Here is a 23348-nt window from a genome sequence, read left to right as displayed (position 1 = left end):
CATATGTGGGCGAACAAACTTAGACTACACACTAGTGACATTTCGTTGGCAAAGACAAACCTGACTTAAGGTTCATATAGAAGCCCGCTACAAAAATTCAGTTACATTAGATATATATATTAAATATAATATGATACTAGAACAATGACACGTGTAACGAAATTATTGGAAATTCTCCTTCAATTGTGGCGGCAAAATACTTATCCTCCGGTGTCCAAACCGAACTCAGAAACCCCAAAATTGAACCATGCTGGACGTAGCCACCGTTGGCTCCACCTATTCCTCTGCTCTCTCCTTCCAATTTCGCCGTTCAAAGTCCTTCAACTTCCCCCATCAATGGCGGATCAGAGCTTCCTCTGCTGCTTCCACTGTTGATCTCACCGCTCTTCAATCCGCCATCGACAAGGTTCATTTCCTCCGTTTAATCTCATTTCTCTACAAATTAAACCTACCATTGTTGCCCGAAACGTATTGTGAGTGAACAACTTAATATCATTTCTGCGCCATTGTTCACTTACACAATTTCTTTATATATATATATATATATGCAGAAAGATAGTAACGCCGTTAAGGAGGCGCTGGACCAGTTGAGGGAAGTTGGTTGGGCCAAGAAATGGAGTTCTCAGCCGTATGTCTCCCGCCGTACGGTCAGTCTCCATTTCAAGTCTGCAGTTCTTCTAGGAAACTGCTATCCATTACCAAATTTTTACCAATTTTATGTATATATGTTGATTCTCTTTACACCAGACTACTCTACGGGAGCTGACAACGCTTGGAATTAAAAATGCGGAGAATCTTGCTATTCCTAGTGTTAGAAATGATGTGAGTTCCTTTTGAACATCATTGTATCTTTATTGTTCATCTTTTGGCATTTTTGGTTTTGAGATGACAAAGCGTTGGTACTCCAAAGATAATATTAGATTGGAGTTTTAGGGTTATTGTAATAGTTCAAGCCCACTTCTAGCCCATATTGTCTTCTTTGGGCTTTCTTCTTTAGGCTTCTCCTCAAGATTTTTAAAACACATATGTTAGGGAGAGGTCTCCATACCCTTACAAAGAATGTTTCGTTCCCCTCTCCATCCAATGTGGGATCTCACAATACACCCCTCCCACCTTCGGGGCCAGCGTCCTTGTTGGCACACCGCCTTATGTCCACTCCCTTTGGGGCTCAGCCTCCTCGCTGCTACATCACCCAATGTCTAGTTCTGATACCATTTGTAACAGCCCTAGCCCACTACTAGCCTATATTGTCCTCTTTGAGCTCTCTTTCAGGCTTCCCCTCAAGGTTTTTAAAATGCTTCTGCTAGGGAGAGGTTTCCACACCCTTATAAAGAATGCTTCGTTTCCCTCTCCCACCAATGTTGGATCTCACAATTCACCCCTTACGAGACCCAGCGTTCTCGCTGGCACACCGCTCGGTGCCTAACTTTGATACTATTTGTAACAGACCAAGTCCACCGCTAGCAGATATCGTATTCTTTGAGCTTTCCCTTTCGGACTTCCTCTCAAAGTTTTAAAATGCATATGGTAGGGAAATGTATTCACATCCTTATAAAGAATGCTTTGTTCCCCTTTCCAAACCAAGAATGTTTTGTTTCCCTTTCCAAACCGAGGTGGGATCTCAAAGTTATAATGCTTCAATGGGTCTGTTTTCTCTGTTTGCATATCAAGTTTCTTGAAACTTATGTGGATTTTGTGCTCTCAACACAGGCAGCTTTCCTTTTCACTGTGGTGGGTACGACTGGATTCTTGGGCGTCCTTGCAGGGCAGCTTCCTGGGGTAACATAGACAGCATTTTTTGTTGTTTAACCTGTTTGTTCTTGTACTTTAGTTCCTCATATAATCACCTTTTAACCAATGAGCTGTTCCTTAATCTTATCGTGAGGGCAAACTCTTATTGAAAATTTGGATTCATAATAGGATTGGGGCTTCTTTGTGCCATACTTGATTGGCAGCATCTCGCTAATTGTTTTGGCTGTTGGAAGCATTTCTCCTGGGTAAAATTTCACTTGAAGTGTATAGTTATCTCACTTTTCTCGTCCATGACATTTTGTATGTGCCTTTCCTTTCTCTTAGGCTTCTTCAAGCTGCCATAGATGGCTTCTCATCATTTTTTCCTGATTATCAAGAACGAATTGCTGGACATGAAGCTGCACATTTCTTGGGTAAAGTCTTGCATGAAACGTCATCATGAGTTATGCCTAGTTTACTTGGAACTAATAATGATCTCCTTTAAATTTTAGTTGCTTACTTGCTTGGACTTCCTATTCTGGATTATTCACTAGACATTGGAAAGGAGCATGTCAATCTCATTGACGAAAGACTAGAAAAATTGATATATAGTGGCCAGCTTGATGATAAGGAACTTGACAGGTAAATGGCTACTTACTAATATTCTGAAAGGTCGCAATGTTCTCCTCTATGAGATATGTAACGCTCTGAATTTTAGGAAAATGTCAGAAAATATGTGTTATAATCATTAGAAGATTAGATTGAAAATTTGAAATCAAAATTAGAAAATCTTATCAGTGTTGGAGATTGAGTTTAAATCCTATGGAATTACCTTCGAAAACTTTTATTGAAATGTCTACCCCCTTCGGAGCTCAACCTCCTCGCTGGTACATCGCCCGGTGTTTGACTCAAATATCAACTGTAATAGCTCCAGTCCATTGCTAGCAAATATTGTTCATTTTGGACTTTCCCTTTTGGGCTTCCTCTCAAGGGGTGGATTGTGAGATCCCACATCGGTTGGGGAGGAGAACGAAACATTCTTTATAAAGATGTGGAAACCTCTCTCTAACATACGCGTTTTAAAACCTTGAGGGGAAGGCCGGAAGGGAAAGTCCAAAGAGGACAATATCTGCTAGCAATGGACTTGGGCTATTACAAATAGTATCAGAGCTAGGCACCGAGCAGTTTGTCAGCGAGGATGCTGGGCTTTGTAGGGGGGTGGATTGTGAGATCCCACATTAGTTGGAGAGGGGAACAAAACATTTCTTATAAAAGTGTGAAAACCTCTCTCTAGCAGACGCTTTTTAAAAACCGTGAGGCTGATGACGATACGTAAAGGACCAAAGCAGATAATATTTACTAGTGGTGAGCTTAGGATATGTGATATTACCGAGTAGGAGCAAATAAGCATGAATTGCAATTTGGGTAGCATTTTGATTTCAGGTTGGCAGTGGTGGCAATGGCTGGACTTGCATCCGAAGGTTTAAAATATGAAAAAGTGGTTGGCCAATCTGCTGATCTCTTCACTCTGCAGGTTTCAGATTGCTATTAAATTCATGAAACAGATCCTTTACATCTGTCCCGTTAGCAATCTAACATTTATCTATACATATTTTTTTCTATCAGAGGTTCATCAATAGATCAAAACCAAAACTTGGTAAGGATCAACAACAGAACCTGACCAGATGGGCTGTAAGTATCACGACTCTGGATAGCTTCATAAAATCTTTTTGTTCAACAACTTGAGCGTTTTGATTACTTCCTAGTACTACATTAAAATAGTCCCTAAAATCTAGTGTTTTTTTTTTTTCAATTTTGTTTAAAAAAATTCACTTTTGTCTCGTTGTTCGTAAATGTTAATATGAGCTAATGAGAAGCGTAGATGACATAAATACTTAGAAATTGAGTTTTCCTCTCGTAGATGTCTAGTTTGTACTCTAAATTTTTGTGAACTCACTTAGTATGATGATTTAATCATCGGCTAATTTTAATATTCATTTACATGTTAAAATACGACAAACTAAGTTGAGACTTTTTAAGCAATAGTGACTAAATGGTAAGAAAAATGCTGAAACATTCGGATCAAAAGCTTATATCCAGCCTGAATAGTTTTTTAAAAAAGGTCATTATTAGTTACTGAATACTAAAGCAAATCCCTTGGAGTTTGCTGTAGGTTCTATTTTCTGGTTCCCTTCTGAAGAATAACAAATCTATATATGAAGCCCTCATCAAAGCAATGTCAGAGAAAGCATCTGTAATAGAATGCTTTGAAGCAATTGAGAAAGGTGCGTAGCTGATTCGAACCTCTAATCTTTCTCGTTGGGTTCTTAATTTTTAACGAGTATCATTTTTTATTGGAGATTGCTACATTCTCTTGCGCCTGTAACATTTACCGGACAAATGGATAATAAATCAATAGCAGTCATATTTCTAAAGAGGAGGTCATTGTAGATAAATTTGGTCTAGTTTTGGTTGTATTTCTGTTCATCATTGATAATATTTAACTGATCTTAAAATGTTCATGGAGAAATTAATATGAGAAATAAGTTCATATCTTTGCTAGCAAAATTATTAACGATAGGATGAATATTTAAAATATTCAATAAGGGATCCTACGGTTGAAAAATATATTCACATACAACATGTATCATGTTTCATGGGACCTAAATTCACGACTATCCTTGGACTTTACTTTCATTTTTTTAGTAGGATTGAATGCATATTACTCCAATATACACCTTCTAAAAGGTATCTTATAATTATACTAATTCATATATAATTATACTAAGTAATATCTACTTGAGTATATATAGAAAATGAATGAGGAATGTCGAATTAAATAAATGGACTTACTCATCTTTCGACCTGGAATATATGTATCATAATAGACTTTTGTATTATTTTATTTATTATCTTGTCTTATAAGATCTTGCATTAATTAGAGAGGAGAACGAAGTATTTTTTATAAGAGTGTGGAAACCTCTCCCTATTAGACGCATTTTAAAATCGTGAGGGTAACGACGATACGTAACGGGCCAAAGCGGACAATATTTGCTAGCGGTGGGCTTGAGCTGTTACATGCATGTAGGTGCATTAGGTAGGCATGTTAACGTACTTTTTAGGTCTAACTATGGGCAAGTGTATGCTCACGTGGTAGAAATCGACAGAAAATAAAGGAACACGAATAACATTATGGGTGTACACGTCTATTCATAACTATATAAGCATACAATATGCATGCCCCCACAATCCATCTTTATACATTTCATGAATTCATCATTTCACAATCATGTTTATAATCATGGTCTTTTGTATGGTATGTATAAATTCATGTACATAATCATGTTTATAGTATCTCATATAACACATGCACATACATAATCGATCAATTGAAGAACACGTAAATAAAAGTCACATGGTACATGTTATTTATGTACAAAAACAAAGTTCATTTTATCCTACTACATTTATAAGTTGATTGTATGTAGTACATGGTTCATATGGTACATGATATGATGTTCTTAAACTTTCATTAGTTATCCAATACCATCATACTTAACGTGTATCATTAACCAATGAGATTGGAGAGTGAGAACTAATACTGGAGATTGATGCATTTAAGTTAAAAAACCTGAAGTAGCAAAACCTTGGATAAAAATAGTACTTGGTGCCGTTATTGCGCTTACACCTAGATGGTTTTTATATTTTGTAAAATACGTAAATAGATGAATAATGGAGAAACCTCATGAAAGAAAGAGTAATGATTCATATAAATCATTTAATGGTAAATGCCTCAAATAAATCCACATTTTTTTTTAATAGAAAAGAAAGTAAAGTTTTTCGATTTTTAGTTTTAGATATTGTGTTGTAAGATACTATCAATCGAAGAGATAGAGCCAATCCAATATTTTGTATCGTTTTGGCGGCATGGCCAAGCGGTAAGACGGGGGACTGCAACTCCCTTTTTCCCTGTTCAAATTCGGGTGTCTCATCAACAAACAAAAAAACTCCTTTTGTCTCCATTTTATATGAAATTCATTTTTTGTAGGATACATAAAAAAAAATACAAGGATTGACCTTGGGGAAAATAAGAATCGTCACCTAAACTCAACCTTAACGAAGTTCATTTTATCCTACCACATTCAAATCAATCGTGCAAATTGATGGTAGAAACCATTATAGGGTTAATATAACTTAATTGTCTATTATCAATCCAAATAAAACAAATTAAATTGAATTATACCCACCTTGAGTTTGATCCAAAACATATAAAATGGAGAAAAATCATTTAAAAATCACTGTTCAAAAGATTGACTAATTATCACTTGAGAAGTGATTATAAATTCTTTTAAAATCATTTATCTTCTATTACCAAACACATTTATCCTACAAATCCATTCGGATGATTTCAAAATCAAAAATGCATTTTTTAAATGAGTTAATAAGCATAGAGGTCATAAGCATCTATACGATAAAATCAATTTTTGACCGAATAAAAAGGACGTGGTAGAATCATAAATATAGAATACGACACTATTGACACTATTCCAATAGTGAGAAAAGATATAATTGGAGATACCGTAGTTTATGGTACAAAAATTCCTATAAAAATGAAAAATGTCCTACCTTTGAATTAGGTCTAAACTGCAATTGGAAGTAATCAATGTTTACAACAAAACCAACAAAACCTAGAAATCGATCACTGAGCCAATTTGCCCTCCACAAGATGAAACTCAACAAAATCCGAAAAAATGAGTGAGTTCCTCAGGTAAAATTGCTCTAGAGTTTGGATCAAACGAATTGTGGACTAAAAAGATCATTATTCCCACTTCTAATTTATAACTCAATAATAAATATGGTACAAAACTAAAGAAATGAAAGACTTTATTCATTACTTCAAATAATGTTTATAAATGGTCACAAGCTTGTAGTTTCTCCTGTGACTCGCACATCACCACATCCAGATTATTGGTGGGAGATCTTATTAAATTAAACAATCTGAAAGCTCAGACAACTATTTACTATCTAATACTAAAGGCCCCTACAGCAACAATTTGGGATCACAAGGCCAGCCTTTTTCACCTAAAGACGCCCATACAATGAAAGCATATCCTTCAATTCAGTGGCTTCAGTCTCCAAACTCTCAAAGCTTACGGAACTAGGTATTCTCCATTTCCAGTTTCCGAACTGTGACAATTACAAACATATCTTACTTACACATGGAACCATCATAACAATCAAATAATTCATACACAATCTAAAATTGTTCACATTTTTCTTCTAAATAAAGTTTCCTATTGAATGCAAGGTCTTTTTTTCCAGCACTGCATAGACTGAGATGGTTAAAATCAAAGAATCAAAAGATGGGGGCTACTGAAAACACCAGTGGTACCATCTTCATTGTAATCAAAGATGAAAGAAGAGGCATTGCAATGGCGGAATGGCATTCAACTTAGATACTTAATGCTGAGCTTTATGATAGTCAACAACCAGAGTAATCGGAGATTTGAGTATGAAGGTACACTTACCTGTGTTGCTGGAATGTTCATCCTTGCAGAATTCCCTAGCCGAAGAACATCTTGTATAGGTATTATAGCAGTTTGTGCCACAGAAGACAATGCTGTCCGGATGAGAGCCCAGGGGATGTCATCTTTCTCAGTAATTGAGAGATACTTCTGTACCTGTATTAACAATCGAAAAAACGTCAAGTACAACAAATGTGGGGATATGAGGATTCAAACCTCTGACCTCAAGTGAAGAAGCTAGACTCATGTTGGCAGCAAATCGTTTTTTTTTTTTTTTTTTTTAGTTTTTCTATGGGTTTTCTTTTCTTTACGCTTTTCATTGAATTAGCAAAACGTTCGCCCCCAAAAAGAAAAAAAGAAGTCACCAGAAAAAGGAAAAACAGGTGTGCTTGGTCTTCCATACATAATATCCTGCAATTTAAGCTCAACTTAGTTAACTGTAAAGGGGCATTTGCTTTGCAACCTTTTCGTAGTACTCAAACCTTCTGTCACTCCCCACATACAATACGTACCCCATTAATCTCTTGTAAAAGTTTCATTAACTTTTTCATCTTCTCATGTGAATTTTTTCTTGCAGTAAGTCTCCGAAGTAGTACTTCCAGACTTGACCAATAGTATCATTTTTCTGCTCCATGATTGCATAAAATCTGTAGAACCATAACAACAGTGACTGATTTCCCACCCATTTAACATTCCAAAAGAAAGCCCTTCCATTCCCATTCTTGATTACCACAAAATTCTCCATGTGGCCTTTCAGATTCTTAATATTCCATTGAGGTTTCTTGCACATCCTGCTTTCTTTTCTTTAGTATAGTAGCCGTTCTCTCTTCTACCAAGAACGCTAATCGTTTCGCTAGCAACCATTTTGTGGCATAAATTATTTATTTCCTTTGAATCCTCCAGACATTTAGATAATGAAGCCTCATTCTTCTTCCTCAAGTCGTCAATTCCCAGTTGTCTGTCCTCCATAGATTCGGTAACTTATTCCGAATGTTCTAGTTTGAAGAGATCATCAAAAGAGAAGCATTCCGACCAAAAGATCGTGCAGTTTTTAACACACATTGGTAACTAGGCTTGGGTGAAAGTCGCTAATCTTCACTGCCTTCTCCTTTTTCTTTGAGCACAAGTTAAAGTACTCATTCCAAAAGAATTCCTTAAACAAATCAGCTTTCAAGGTGTTCTAAAACACTGTAAGGAACTCTTGATATCCATATGGCCAGAGACATCTAATCTGCCCAAATGTTTAATAGCCTCAACCATCTCTAGCTCCCAAGGGGTCTCCATATGTGTGGTCTATTGCAGTTATAGGCTCTAGAATTATCTTTACTGGTATCAAACCTGAAGAATGGACACAAATAGTAAAATAGCAAAAAAGAGACTTCTAAGCAATTCTAAGGATCTAACGGCTCTCCCTGCATCTATGTCACTTGGCCTACAAAGAATTGCAAAACAATCATCTTCCTTCCATATATAGTACTACGGCTTGCCCGTTCCAACTAATTTATAGGGCTAATATCTTTAGTACTCTTTTATAAAAAAAAAAAAAAAAAGAACTCTTCTGGAATTGAATAACCTGCAATTAATAGCTTTGTCCAAGAAATGACTAATGAATATATTAACTTCATCAAAGATAAACAATAGGGGAACCCCAGGGAGACATACTACTTTCAAAAGAAACCGGCCACAGTTTTAGCACTAAAAGGTTGGCGGAGGAAAATGAAATGACCATACTAAAGTAATCCACAACAGAAATAGTGCCATAGCCCTTGGACTTGGGTCGGTCATCAATGAAAATCATGGTGATAACATCCCAAATAAGATTGAAAATCAGCAAGGTATTCAATAGATTAACATTCCCATATAGATCTAGCGTATGGTTCAACTTCTACTCATCCAATTCCCAACAGGTTTCATAATGATGTAACTACCCTTCTGTCCACACGCCACTTCCTGGAATCGCGCTCGACTATTGTTCTATTACTATAGTCCTTGAAAACCCTTTATGTTTCAAGTCCCAATCTATATATTTTGATCTTATCCTGCACAGCATAGCATCTAACCTATCTGAGTGATAATTTATTTCTGAAACGAGATAACGTTCCCAACAACCGTTTTCTTCACACAAAACCAGACTACCTCCTAAACATGGTCTTCTATTTTTCTCAGACTTCCCTTTCATCCTTTTAAAACGCTTAGGTTGTTCCAACAGAGTCGCCCACATTCTCCCATCCTCCATTCTTTCAAAGTGGTTATGTAAAATACACACCGTAATACCATCATTTTCTCCCCTTACTTCGCTGTTTGTAGCTCGACTGTATAAATTAAATTTTCATGTTTCTCATCTTTGAGGCCCCATTTTCTTTCCTTGGGAACATAACCTGTGGAGTTCATGTGACATTCATTACGGTGGTTGTCAGTGGCCTTTCCCGTGAAGCTTTATCCTTCAATGGGCCTCTCTTTGGATTTCTTCAAATATTTATTTTATTCTTTTCTTATTGTTACTAATGTTAATATGTTTTCATTTATGTTCAAACTAATACAAAAACTAGTAGCTTTGCAACAATATACAGAAACCATTGTAGTTTTTGCATGTGTGAATGTGTTAGGTTCAGAGAAGGAGTGACAAACATTGGCCTTTTCTCCTTCATTCAAATTGTCCCACCAGCCAAGACTCTGCATTAAAACACTACAACAATTAACAGAATGACACCAAGAGAGAAGAATCTGCATTAGTTATTATGCAGATAAGATAAACAAATTGCAAAAAACTATAAATTTGACCAATTAAATATACTTGAATCAGATTAACATGCTTATTTGAAAACATCAGAATTTGCGACATATTGCAAGGAAAGGCAAGCAAAGAAATTATTACTGTATCATTATCATGAGTTCCCGTGTAGACAACTTGGCTAGATTCATGATTGTGGGGCGAATGCGGATTAGCAGAATCATTTCCAAAACCTGTTTGAACAAGATACATAAATAGCCAAGAATAACTTCAAGACAATCTCTTCAAAACAGAGACAATATATAACACTATACCAAACTGGAGGACAGCCATCCCAGGTGCTCCGATAGATTTTCTGAGACGAACCACATCTTCGGTAATAACTCCCTGTCATGAGATGGTATTACAAAGTTTAAACCAATGTAGCTAAAACTAAAAGAAAACGGAGTCCAAGTGGAACTATGTTCTGATACTTTCCAAAATAAAAGTGCACATTACTTAATTCATGAGGGACATTTTAAACACCAAACAGAGGGTTTTTGGTGAGATAGGGGCAAGTTCAACCTCTGAAGCTTATGGCTTCAAAGATAAATTCAGAACCGATGTCGTTAGTCTGGAAACTTCGAACACGAAGGATGTGCAACCAATACAAGAAATCACATTGACACACTCAATTGGTCGAATTCATTACTTGATTATTATAAAAACATACCAAATCTTCTGCAATTATGTTGATCTTCCCAACTGCTCTGAATATGGCATCAAATAAAGATTTTCCTGGCCCTGCCTACTATCATAAAAAAATGCTACTGAAGAAGATACTATGATGTCAAAGTACAATCTAAAAGAATCAGGAAAGTTGTAAGTCTGACCTTCCAACGTCCAATTGTAGCAATTTTTGCCTCTGTACATTTGCAACATATTAGCACAAACTACAAACCAGAGAAACAACACGTGAAGTAAGCTGACATGTTTGTTTCATAAAAGCCTACCAGAAGGAACTGCCCAGTACCCAGCAAATCCTCTAAAATGATCAATCCTGAATTCATCATATAGATTCTGTGCACGTTTAATGCGCTGTATCCACCAAGAAAAACCATCTTTCTCCATGGCGTTCCAATCATATAGAGGACTTTCAAGTTCCAAGAAAAAATCAATTAGTTAGAAAGCTATTTCTTGGCAGGTTTACTACAAATAAAATTTACAAACAAGAATTAACACAAATGGCGGAAACCTTTTGAGAAGTATTAGATAAAAGAAAATAACAGGAAACATTTACGGTGATATAATGAAAAATCACAGGATCTTTTTAGCATACAAAAATTTAGCTTCTTGGTTGAATGCAAATCGCCAAGATTCTTTTTGCAATTACAGCCAATCTATGATTATCACAAATTAGAAGGCTTTCATTTGACAGCTTTGGCATTAGTGTAAATATTGAAAAAAACTTGTTAAACTAAAATAAACTCAAAACCTTAAGTTAGTAGGTAAAATAGGTTAAATTTCATCTTAATATTTTATTTCTTAACACTAGTCACAAAAAAAACACCAAAAACTTGTAGGAAGATTCATTTATTTGTCTCGCACATGTTCAAACATTGCTTTTACAGTTAGTATGGTAAGTCAGTTAATGCATGCCCCAGGACCAACTCACTTTGAAGCAATTTACAAGATCCTAAGATACTTAAAAGAAACCAGGAAAAGGCACACTGTTTAAGAAACATGACCATCTACCTGTGGAAATTTACACTAATGCTAACTGGACAAGTAGCATCACTGATAGAAGATTTAATTTTGGTTGTTTTCAGTTTGTTCAAGGGAATCTAGTTACTTGGCGAAGCAAAAAATAAAGTATGGTGCCAAAAGTAGTGTTGAAGCTGAATTTAGGACTTTAGCACATGTATATGGATAATGAGCCTATTGGAAGAATTGTGATGAATTGTGGTGGCCAAAAGTAGTGTTGAAGTTGTTGAAGCTATTGAAGCTGAAATTAGAACTTTAGCACACGTATATCCATATACTTATTGAAACTGAATGGTGGTGGCCAAAAAGTGTTGAAGCTGAAAATAGGACTTTAGCACAAGTATATGGATAAAGAGACTGTTCAACGTACTTAGATTTTCCTAGGTGATGCCTATGCATATTTATTATGGCAATAAGGCAGATATCTCTACCGCTCATAATCTAGTCCTTCATGATAGAACAAAATACATTGAGGTAGATAAACATTCCATAGAAAGGAAAATTGATGTATAATATGTATTCCTTATCATCCAACTATAGAGCAAATTGCTGATGTTCTGACTAAGGGACTTCTGAAGCTACAGTTCGACAAACTAGTAAACAAGCTATAATGAAAAGATATCTTTAAAAGCTTAAGAGGGAGTGTTCGTTATTTCTTTTTTTAAAGGAAAAAAATTAGGAATCTCTTTGTATTTATTGTATTAGAATTCATCTTTATAGTAGATAATGCCCTTATTTGTAAAGAGTTTTTCCTCCTATTTAAGAGGACATTTTCTTTGATTATGATATGCATAAAGTATTTTACCTCTAAATATTTATTGAACAAAGAAAATTAGAAAATGAGACAACAAAAGGTGGAATATTTGTTATGATCAATTAATTTGCATTAATAGAGAACATTAAAAACAGTCATTATGTGAACTTCAAAACTGACATGATTTAGTCAAGGAGAAATTATGTACCCATCATCAACATTTTCCATTAAAAGCCAAATGACGACCATGTGAAAGGCATTTGGAGCTGTTTTCCTAGCTAACCTCACTCCTCTATCCTACATTGCCAAGAATTTAAGAAAGAAAACAAAAGAAAAAAGGAAATCGCTAGATGAAAGAGTTCTTAACTGGCTACCAGATTGTGATCGAAGCTAAAATTCATAGAAACCTTTTCCCTCACTGCAGCTGTTAACAACAACCTGATCTTCGCCAGTTTATTTTACTATTTTGTTCGTAGGACATTTAGCAGTTAGTTCACTACTTTGTATTGTTAATTAGATTTAGTTTAGTTAGTTTGTTAATAGTTAAATGATAGACAACTATATATTGAGTTGCTAAGCATATATGATAGACAACTATATGTGTTGGGTATCACCAATTTTTTTATTTTTGATAGGAAATAAAGGTCTTCTTTTTTCAAAATATCACATCACATGTATGTAGATTCAAGCTCACAATCTTATAGAGGAAGTAGAGATGTCTCAACAAGTTGGCCATGCTGATAAGAAATGAAGGGTTTTAGCAGAAGTTGAGATACCTTAACCACTAAGCAATGCTAACGATGGGCTACCCATGATTATGTTCCTTTCTTTACGTTTTTTCTTTTTTTTTTTCCCTTTGATTCAAATCAATTCCCTATACAATATCCACTTCAGAATGAATTTGCTTTAAAAATCTAGATTAAAAAATTTAATTCTATGACACAATCACACCAAACAAGAAAAAATGACCATATGTAATAACTACGGGAAAAAAAAAACATATTTCATAAAATAAAAATAAAAACACAAAATGTAACAATCAACCATTTGAATGAGACAAGCACATTACACACCTTCCCCATAGTTGACCAGTTTCACTGAATGCATCTGGAGGCACACCACTCACTAGCACAGGAAAACCTTTCTTGTTCTGCCAGAAGATTAGTAGCATTAGCAACCAACATAATGGAAATATTTCATACAACATAGTCACTGTATCTACTCATCAAGAAGCACTATATACCAGCAAAAATTGCTTTTTATTAGCCCACACGTCTGCACTCTGATAGCCAACATATATAGGCATATCTCCCATTATAGTAATACCCTTCATATTTGCGTAGCTGCGAACTCTTTGCCATTGTCTCTGGAATAAAAACTGTTGAGCAATGAATATATTTATCTGCAAAAACAAAGGTACATGTGAGCAATAAGGCTACGACTATAGAAATCAGAAGCTCAAAAGTTGAATTCGCCCAAATCTTACGAAATCTCTTTCCCTTCGGTAAACATCTACTAAAGCTGAAAGATGCCGATTTTTTAAGGGTTCTGGCCATTCATACCAACTGAAACAATTTAGTCTGTTATCAATAGCAGCAAAATAAGCTGCATCTTCAAGCCAGCCTGCATAATCCAACAAGAAGAACAACAGAGAGAGTTAAAGGAAGTACAAAGAGCTGTACATACATACATATATATACATTCCATTGGTGTGTGAAATTACACAAAAGATGGAGAGAAAGCCCAAGGCCGAAGGAGTTATAAAAGAATTCTTCAATTGTCAAGTGTAGAAAAATTAAAAGAGAAACAGAGAATTCAATCACACAAAGTAATAGCAAGAAAAAACAACACTAAAAGAAAAAACCAAGCATTCCATAGAAGCTCCTTATTTTCCTTGAAGGGTTGATCCAAAAGAAGAAAATTGATGAGAGAATGTGGGTCATTTGGAAGCACAACCAACCAGTTGAAAAGTTTGACATCATTCCAAAATCTTTGTCCAAAAGGACAGTGAATATATAAGTGAGATTGGTCCTCTCCACTGTGAATAACTGAGTTCGGTCCTCTCCACTGTGCTTTGCATAGGATGCACCCACCAACTAGAAGATATAGCCATGAAGGGAATGTGCCTCTGGATACTATCTCACCAGTGTTTAGGGCTTCGTGTGAACGCTCCAAAAATTAAGGGAGGAACTCTCCATCAAGTGATCAAGGCTATTGAGCAAGGACTCTACATAAAAACCACCGTTTATTTTGTGTGGCCAAACCCAATCATCACCATCCAAAGTCAAATAAAATTTGGAGGCTTAGGCTTAAATTAGCCCATTCAGTGTTCATCATTCATCAATAATCTTCTGAAATTCAAATCCCAATAGGCTAAAACTTCGTGTCACATATCTTTGACAAATACCGCATTTCTAGTGGTAATATAAAAGAATTGAGGAAAACAAAGGGCCAGAGGTCTATCACACAACCAGGAGCCATGCCAAAAGTTTGTAGATTCCCTGTTGCCAACAGTGGTCCGGACATTAGTATGGATTAAGGCTTGGTGCTTCTAATACTCTTCTATGGGCCACAAGAGAAGTGAAGAGAGCCTTCTCCTTTTCTCCATAGTCACTTGGCTAAATGGACATGGTTTTTGTCTTTAATATATTGGACGCCTAAAACCTCGATGTCGATGGGGAGGAGGACTTTTATCGTTTAATCAGATGCTTATAGTTGCTGCACAGTAGGGTCTTTCAAAGGAAATTCCTAAAAAAGTCTTTTTTTCTGTAAGAAACAGAACATATATTAAGCAAACAAAAATAGACTGACTAGGGACAGGGGTGAGCAACCCTCTTCCCAAGAGAAACTAATGAAGCACAGCCTCCCATCTTGGAGAATTTGACCTAGGCTATAATTGCAAAAGAAAAACAAAATAAAACAAAACAAAACAAAAATCTTGCTGAAGACGACAAAGTGAAGAATTGGTTTGTACAATATTAAAAAAGAACTCAAAAGTATGACTTGTCTTCGAAAACCCTCCAGTTTCATTCCTTCAAAATTTCAATAAACATGGCCGCTGAACAGTGAACACCTCCACAACACCGTTGCTTTTCTGCTAAGGTTCCATCCCCTTAAAGCTTCAGTAAGCCACTCTCATAAAGAATTCGGAAAACAAAAGGCCAAACCAAAGGTTTTGAGCAAAAGGTACCAGCCCCTCAAGGAGAAAGGACATTGAAGGAACAAATGGTCCACATTTTCATTGCCCCTAACACAAAAACTGCACACCGAGGAAGAAAGAGTCCATGCTTGAAACTTCCTTTGGATCCCACTCCAAAGGAACACTTCTATACTTTTTGGAACACTGGAATTCCATATCAAATCAATCATGGGAGGAAAAAAACCCTGATTTCTCAAGGGACCGCAAGCTCTATCCATATTGTCGCCCAACCTCACAGTGTCGATCAAGCCAACTTTACTTATCCAGCTAGCAAATTCTCTGTCCAGGATGCCTCATCTAAAACTGAGGTCCCAATCATTTGTATCTGCCTTCCAGAAATCAGCAACCGTGGCTTCTTTTTTCTGGGAGATAATAAAACTGAGGTCCCAATCATTTGCATCGTTAAATGACTAAAATAGTCCATTATAAGAATAAAGAGAAATGCTGATAGGGAAAACCTTGCCGAAGGGATCTAGTAGCGTATTTTACCACAAGGTGGCCCATTAATGAGAATGGAGAAGTTTGGCAATGAGATACATCCTTTGATCCACTTTCTCCATAATTACCCATAGTTTCTTGCCACAAGATTATTGTTGAGGGAAGTTTAATCCACATTATCAAAAGTTTTCTTAGTATCAAGCAATAAGATAGTCCCTTTTTTTCTCTCTTCCATTCATTCACAAGTTCATTGGCAAAGGGAGATGCATTAAGGATTTGATGACCTTCAACAAAAGACGATTGATAATCAAAAACCGTGAGAGGAAGTACCTTCTTGAATCTTTTTAAGACAACCTTAGCAATGATCTGGTACAGGTGTGAAGTTAAGCAGATAAATCTGTAATCATTGACTTTACATGTGCCCACTTTCTTAGGGATGAGGCAAATGTAGATCTCAATTGATGTGGCATTGATAATCCCATTCTTAAAAAAAGTCTTGGAACTCATGAGGTTCCGTTTAAGGATGTTCCAAAATTTTGGAGGAATTCAACCGTAAAGCCATTGGAACCAGAAGATTTATTGGCGCCTAAATAAACTACAGCATGTTTAACCTCATCCCCTCAAAAGTCGGTTTCCAAAGATGAAACTTGCGTGGCTGAAATGAGATCCCAATGTGTGATCTGTGGAAGGGATAGATTAGCCTGTTTCTTGGAATAGAGCTGGAAAAAAATGAACTTTCATTATCTGAGAGATAATTCCGGCCCTGTAGAGGTATAATTTTTGCAATGGTGCTTTTTCTATTCTTTGTGGCCATAATTTGGTGAAAGAAAGAACAGTCTATATCCCCGTACTTAAGCCATCTGGTCTTGCATTTTTGCCTCCAAAGAGGCTCCTCATTTTTTTTCAATACCAACTTTCATTGAGAAAAATGAGAGAAAACAAAGGCATACAAAAAACCAAGCTCACAGAAGGGAGCCCAACTAAGAAAAAGGCTCCAACTATGCATGATAAAGCCTATAGAATAATTAAAAAAAAAATTAGAAACTGAAATCTAACAGAGAGAAGGATAGAGTAGCGATCAGATTTTGTTGGATAGAAAGGATAGAAAGAAGCTCTAAGAAAGATATTAGAAATCGAAACCCATATGGCTCTAAGAAACCCAGATGATATCGGAAGGATAGAAAGAGGTCCCAACTAAGAAAGGAATGCCTCTCGATTTTGTTCGTTTGGGATCAAGTCACCCAATTCTTCAATATTATCAATAATGGGGATCTCATATATAACCTGATTTTTAGGCAGTTCAGCACCCAAGCATATCACCGTTCCTTCAGACATTTGAATTTTGCATAAAACCATGGACCGACCATCCATTCGGAAAAAAGAGTGATGCTGCATCCACATATTTTCAAAGCAAAATAGGGTAGGACCCCAATTTGCATGGCCAACAAAGAGAAGGATAGATCAGAAGTGGATCTGTCAAGCCTTCTTACTGTAGCTACAACAAATTTTTTCTAAGATCTTATCTGTAGAGAAAAGCAGTCAATCAAAGTAAGGGAAGGTGAGTCACGGAAATCAAACCAGTGTATAGACCAACTTGAAGGGGAAATCCTTGAGTGATGACTTTTCAATAGAGTTACAAAACCTCATATTCCTTGCGTTTTATCCTCCATTTGAATTCTCAAAAGACCACCTCCTAACATTGAAAATTGCCTCCCGACAGACAATAATCAGGCTCTTGCCAATCTATTAAGTTAGATGATTAATTAATTAGCCCGCAGACTTTATTAGATGGTCAAGCTAACGCAAGCATATTGTTGAGCTGCCATTCAGTAAAACTGAAAACTAGGGGATAACTACCGAAGTATCCATGCAAACTAGAATCATTTTGGACAACCATCTCAAAATCTTTGAATTGTTTCTCTTTTTCTTCTTCTACATCCAACAGTGGCAAAGAAAAATTTTAGTGAGAGCTGTGGAAGATCTGTGTTTGCCTACACTAAAGGAGGAACAACTTGACAATTAATTACGTATTAAAAATCCGGTTCATGAGAGGATTTATGCTCAAGTAACTTTTGTAGTTCAGCATAACTGAATTTTGGTAGCAGTTACCAACTCTACAGCTGACCAGATCCAGCCATTGAAGAGGTTAGCAGGCTAATTTGAACCTCTTTTCTTGAAGCAATTGAGGCTTGAATTAAATTGACAGGTCTAAGAAAGAATCAAGTGATTTATTGTCTGGGAAACTTTCACTAAATTAATGCCCTCTAGTAAGTTGATAGAAAGGATCTGCTCGCATATAATTTTTAACAAACAGCAAGATGAGCTAAATATTGCTACAAACTAAAAGGTTTTCTGCAAAGTATTAAAGGTGAACAGTGAGATCAGTTCAATTATATTAAAAACTCACTTGATATATTAGGGTCTCTACAAAATTCTTCAAGCTGCCTTTTAAGTTTACCGTCACTGTGAATTAACCTTTCTGCAGCCTATGACAGAACCAAAGAAAACCATCAAATAAATTTGCAGGTTATATTAAAATATTAAAAAAAAAAAAAAAAACACTATAGAAAGTAACTTTTTGCTGGAAAATCTGTATTGAGATCATGAAAAAATATGCACTGGAATGTAAACATAAGATCAACCCTCTGAATCAGACGATGAAACAGGTTACCTCCACAGCAAGTTCCTTTTATCTCGCTTGCATAGTTTTAACTGTGTAAAACTTCATAGTTTCTACCCTGGCTGTTACGTTGTTTCTCCTTTCTTTTTGAATATAATGTAACACACACACACACAGACAATTTCCTGTCCAAAACTAATAATGATAACTTTACAAAAATGGAGGAAGTTTGGGAGACAGATTGCATGTTGAAATTCATTTTCAAGTCACTTCTCATATCAAGCAATACTTAAATTTTGACATGCAACCACTCATGAGGGAGGAGACGGGAAAGATTAATTACAAACCTTTGCTATTAAGGGATCCTTTAAATCAGCAACAGCAGAGAAGTCTACATGGTTATCGTCGCTGCAAGTAACAATTCAGGGGCAGGATTACTTCATAGTGCTCCTTCATGAGAGATTACAACTGGATGCTAACAATTAATCTCAATCTGCCAAAGAGTAAAGTTTCTTACACTGGTTTTGGCAGCTCATCTTTTGCGAGCAACCCATCCTTGACAAGCTCATCAAGAGAGATCAAGAGAGTGTTTCCGCAATTTGCATCCTGGAAGTTTGCATCAGATACAACAGAGAAACAGTGCATATCAGGGAAAAGTAACCAGATCAATAAAATTGTTGAAATTTATCTTGTAAATGAACATTTTTTTAATGTAAAACCAAGTGCCCATTAAGACAAATGGAAGAATACAACTCGGCAATAAAAAGAATACTTCTAAATAATTTTTTTAAAATAGAAACCCACGAAAAAAAGAGCCTAACAAGCTTGTACAAAGTAAAATACTCAAAGATTACAAAAGAGGCTTCCACTACTAACCTAAGAGATAATAAATAGCTATAAATAATCTTTAGAAATAGACACCGAAAAAGTGGCAAGAAAAACTATCCATAAATCATCCTTCCTCCAAGGGAGAACCATTCTAAAACTTCCCCTATTCTTCTGGAGGCAAATATTCTTTGAAATAGAAGGGGAAAAAAGTTGCAGGCCATAGGATCTCTCCCTTGACCTGAAATGGCAAGTGATAAAACACCCCACTTGAGTATACCAATTATTAAAAACTGGACGCCACTCTGGGAAACACATCCAAACAGCCACCCTATCAACAGAGCTAAAAGTCAGCCAAAGGGTCTTTTCTCTATTGAGTCGCCTCACCTCCACCATCAATGTGTGACGTGATCTATTACAACCAGACACGCCAAGAGTCCCGTAGAAATAAATATTTTGATGATTGCTATGGTCCAGAAAACATAACAAGCACAGAAAGTGGCCAAATGAGGGAATGAAAGAAACAACCACTAGCAGGATCCGAGCTATATACACGAGCATGACCACCTAAAAACCACCATTTATCACTTATCACAACTATTCACGTTTATCTCCCAATTTGGGAGTAAAGGAACTATATTATTTATAGAAGGACCTCCAGCAAAAACCTTTGATCCACCATATTAACCTGATCGCATCTATCCCCATTTATGCTTTACAATTTGTGGAGGTTTTACATGATGCATAAAGATCTTTAAATGTAGCCAACATTAACATAGTTTAGCGGTAAGACAACCACACATTCCTTTGAGGTCTTAGTTTAAATTATCACCCCACATTTGTCGTAAGGAACTTCAAATAACGCCATGGCTGGCAGTATCATTGTGAATTTTAGTGAAGGAAATAACAGCCTCGAGGGGCAATATCATTCAAAGTAAATAGAATGTCTGCTGCATTCATGTTTTTAATTCCAGACAATACTAGGTGCAATCTGGGCTTAATCTCCAATAAATTAAACATTCCAAAATTGCGTAAAAAATGGGGAAAAATAAAGTGGCAACTCCAACAAAGAAGGCAATCCAGACCCAGGGGTAATACTGAGCCTAACTCAAGGCAATACATATTGGGATGTAAATAAACAAATGTATCAACCAGTTCCCAAATGGCAAAACCTATTTTATGGCATTCATGGAGATGGTGTTCAAGTACATTCTTTTATGAGTATTCTCTATTGCCATATTGTTGTAAACTGCATTTCCTCACCAGTCACATCATCCCAACCCCCACCCCAAACATAGGAAAGATAAAGAAACAGAAGATAGAAGAGGGCAGACGGGAAGAAAGAGAATTATAAGATTGGTTGACAGGAAAAGTCCTCACCTGGCCTGAGTAGGGCGATCCCTCTTCGTTAGCCTTCCTTCCTGGGGGAACCAAAGGCAGAACCTGAAAAGCGGCATCAGTCAACCAAAATTGATCAAATTCCAAAATTAACACAGATTTTCCCTATCCTGTAAACAAATATATATGTTCCCCTCAACATTTTCAAGTTCATGCTCATTGTGCTAGACTTTCAAGTACAACACTACAAAAAGTTACCAAGACTATGGAATCCTATATGTCTCAGCTTCTTTTGACATTCATTTCCATTTTTCTCAAACCGATCCCACCTTGGTTGGGAAGGAGAACGGAACACCCTTTACAAGGATGTGGAAACCTCTCCTAGCAAATGCGTTTTAAAAACCTTGAGGGGAAGCCCGAATGGCGGAAAGCCTAAAGAGGACAATATCCGCTACCAGTGGGCTTCGGCCGTTACAAATGGTATTAGAGCCAAACACAGAGTAATGTGCAAGCGAGGAGACTGAGCCCCAAAGGGTGGACACGAGGCGGTGTGCCAGCAAGGATGCTGGCCCAAAGAGGGTGGATTTGGGGGGTCTCACATCGATTGAAGAAGGGAATAAGTATCAGTAAGGACGCCGTGCCCCGAAGGGGTGGATTGTGAGATCCCACATCGGTTGGGAAGGAGAACGAAACACCCTTATACGAAATCTCTCCCTAGAAGAGGCATTTTAGAAACCTTGAGGGGAAGCCCGAAAAGGAAAGCCGAAGAGGACAATATCTGCTGGCAGTGGGTCTGGGCCATTATAAAGACTCCCATAAACTAATAAAAGAAAGATACACAAGCCATAATTTATTTTTCTTGCCCCTGGTTGGACGACCGAACAAATGGGCAATCAGATGTGAAATTCTTGAAGAGGAACAGGGTAAATGCCACTTAAGTTTGCTGCTTCCTAGATTCAAGAAATTGCAGTATTTATGCATTGAACATTTTGAAAATTTGCCTCAAGGGCCCAATTACTTATCTAATAATCCAAGGCAACCAAGAGACGAGTGGTAAGAACCAAACCTGCCAAACAGAGAATCCCGCTTCATGAAGCCAGTCGATAAATCTAAACGCCTCATCTCCAAGATCACCAATGCCATAAGGTCCGCGAAACGACGTAGGATGTAGGAGAACACCCGCTCTTCGCCGAACGTCAGGATCCGACTTCGGAAACCATTCGCCATATCCGACCGGAAAATCTTCCCCCACAGTAACTGCATCGAAAACGGTGCTCACTTTCAGATTGTGGGAAGAGGAAGAAGAAGAGAGAATGTTGAATCTCCTGGTGGACAGGGACGTAGTAATGGCGTTGAGAGGTACGGGCGGCGACAATGGGGAATTCCGAAGCTTGGGAAATAGAGGAAAAGGGGAGAGAGAGGTTGAGATCGCCATTGTTGCAGAATTGAGCTCGAAAACAGAGAGTTAGGCAGGAAAGTAGGAGAGATGAGGTGACTGAGTAGCAATCTTCTGGATCTGTTGGGTAGCAAAGGGCATTAAATACTTAAATTTGTAAATCATGCATTTTTTTTTTTTTTAATTATTATTAATGATAAATTGTCTTAAATTTTAGATTTTAAAAGTTACTAATAATAGAAAGAAAAAAAAAACTAAAATCCCAAAAACTCATTATAATTTTTTTTTTTTTTAAGAAATTGTTTCACAATATATGTAATTCATTCTATTTAACTTTTTTTTAATGTAAAATGTATATATTTTAAAAATAAAGATATTTATATTTTTTTTAAAAAAAATCATGTATTTTTATAAATAAAAATATCTTTATATTTTAGGAATAAATCGTCTTGCTCCGTAAATACTTCTCCACCAAGTGTCTTGTAATTTCCACTTGATTGATCTTAATAAATAAAAAAATGTGAATATTTTCCAGAAAGACAATTTTGTTCAGTATTGTACACCGGAACAAATTAAAGAGCAAGGAGATGAAGCGTGAGAAACTGGTGAGTAGCCAAAGGTGATTAGGCGCGTGAAGGCATGTATGAACACATGAGCGTGCACGAGCTGGTTCGTGACTATCTTAGATGTTTTTCAACTCTAAATTTATAAGTTTTCATTCAAGTTTTAACTTATAAAATGGTATGAACATGTTGAGATTTGTGACTATCTTAGATGCTATGCTTCTCTATTTTCTACTTAATGACCTACCATGACACCTAAATTATTAGGTGGAGTCGTGTGAAGTTTGAGTCAGCTTACCCTTGCACGTGATAGTAGCTAGATAGACTATAGAACCTACTTTGAGGAATGGGGGTTTACAAACGTGCTTTATAGGTTGATAGATGATAGATCGAAGCGGTAAATTGCCTATTAATTTACTAGAGCTCGTGGATCCTGACTGACGTGTTGAGTGTTAAGTTAGAGCCATAAATATGGTTGACCATCG

The 23348-nt window shown here is 36.6% G+C and overlaps 2 protein-coding genes across 2 annotated transcripts; one reads left to right on the top strand and one right to left on the bottom strand.

Annotated features, from left to right (window-relative positions):
- Positions 1-191: 191 nt before the first annotated feature.
- On the top strand, positions 192-4168 carry LOC111470395. The gene is made up of 10 exons (XM_023115958.1): positions 192-406; positions 552-647; positions 748-822; positions 1711-1779; positions 1921-1997; positions 2077-2165; positions 2244-2373; positions 3175-3265; positions 3358-3423; positions 3905-4168. Exons 1-10 carry the CDS (start codon positions 248-250, stop codon positions 4022-4024), a joined length of 972 nt encoding a protein of 323 aa, XP_022971726.1. The 5' UTR covers positions 192-247; the 3' UTR covers positions 4025-4168.
- A 2430-nt stretch (positions 4169-6598) lies between these two features.
- LOC111470358 (4-alpha-glucanotransferase, chloroplastic/amyloplastic) lies at positions 6599-22418 on the bottom strand. The gene is made up of 16 exons (XM_023115917.1): positions 21971-22418; positions 20947-21009; positions 19259-19347; positions 19089-19149; positions 18529-18607; positions 13971-14107; positions 13728-13886; positions 13558-13634; positions 10980-11119; positions 10860-10891; positions 10700-10774; positions 10302-10374; positions 10132-10220; positions 9885-9929; positions 7260-7412; positions 6599-6918 (listed from the first exon to the last, which is right to left on the bottom strand). Exons 1-16 carry the CDS (start codon positions 22337-22339, stop codon positions 6814-6816), a joined length of 1746 nt encoding a protein of 581 aa, XP_022971685.1. The 5' UTR covers positions 22340-22418; the 3' UTR covers positions 6599-6813.
- Between the last annotated feature and the right edge of the window lie 930 nt (positions 22419-23348).

This window comes from Cucurbita maxima, unplaced genomic scaffold (assembly GCF_002738345.1).
Source record: "Cucurbita maxima cultivar Rimu unplaced genomic scaffold, Cmax_1.0 Cma_Scf00044, whole genome shotgun sequence".
Classification (NCBI taxonomy): Eukaryota; Viridiplantae; Streptophyta; class Magnoliopsida; order Cucurbitales; family Cucurbitaceae; genus Cucurbita; species Cucurbita maxima.
Note: the sequence above shows the minus strand (reverse complement) of the source record. Positions and strands in the feature narration are given on the sequence as shown.

Excerpts from the sequence above, each read along its gene's own strand:
- LOC111470395 (XM_023115958.1), top strand. The coding sequence starts at position 248 with ATGCTGGACGTAGCCACCGTTGGCTCCACCTATTCCTCTGCTCTCTCC. Across the intron at positions 1,780-1,920 it reads TTGCAGGGCAGCTTCCTGGG|GATTGGGGCTTCTTTGTGCC; the intron begins GTAACATAGACA and ends GATTCATAATAG. Across the intron at positions 1,998-2,076 it reads GTTGGAAGCATTTCTCCTGG|GCTTCTTCAAGCTGCCATAG; the intron begins GTAAAATTTCAC and ends CCTTTCTCTTAG.
- LOC111470358 (XM_023115917.1), bottom strand. The coding sequence starts at position 22,339 with ATGGCGATCTCAACCTCTCTCTCCCCTTTTCCTCTATTTCCCAAGCTT. Across the intron at positions 11,120-13,557 it reads ACTGGTCAACTATGGGGAAG|TCCTCTATATGATTGGAACG; the intron begins GTGTGTAATGTG and ends GGAACTTGAAAG. Across the intron at positions 6,919-7,259 it reads TGAACATTCCAGCAACACAG|TTCGGAAACTGGAAATGGAG; the intron begins GTAAGTGTACCT and ends TAATTGTCACAG.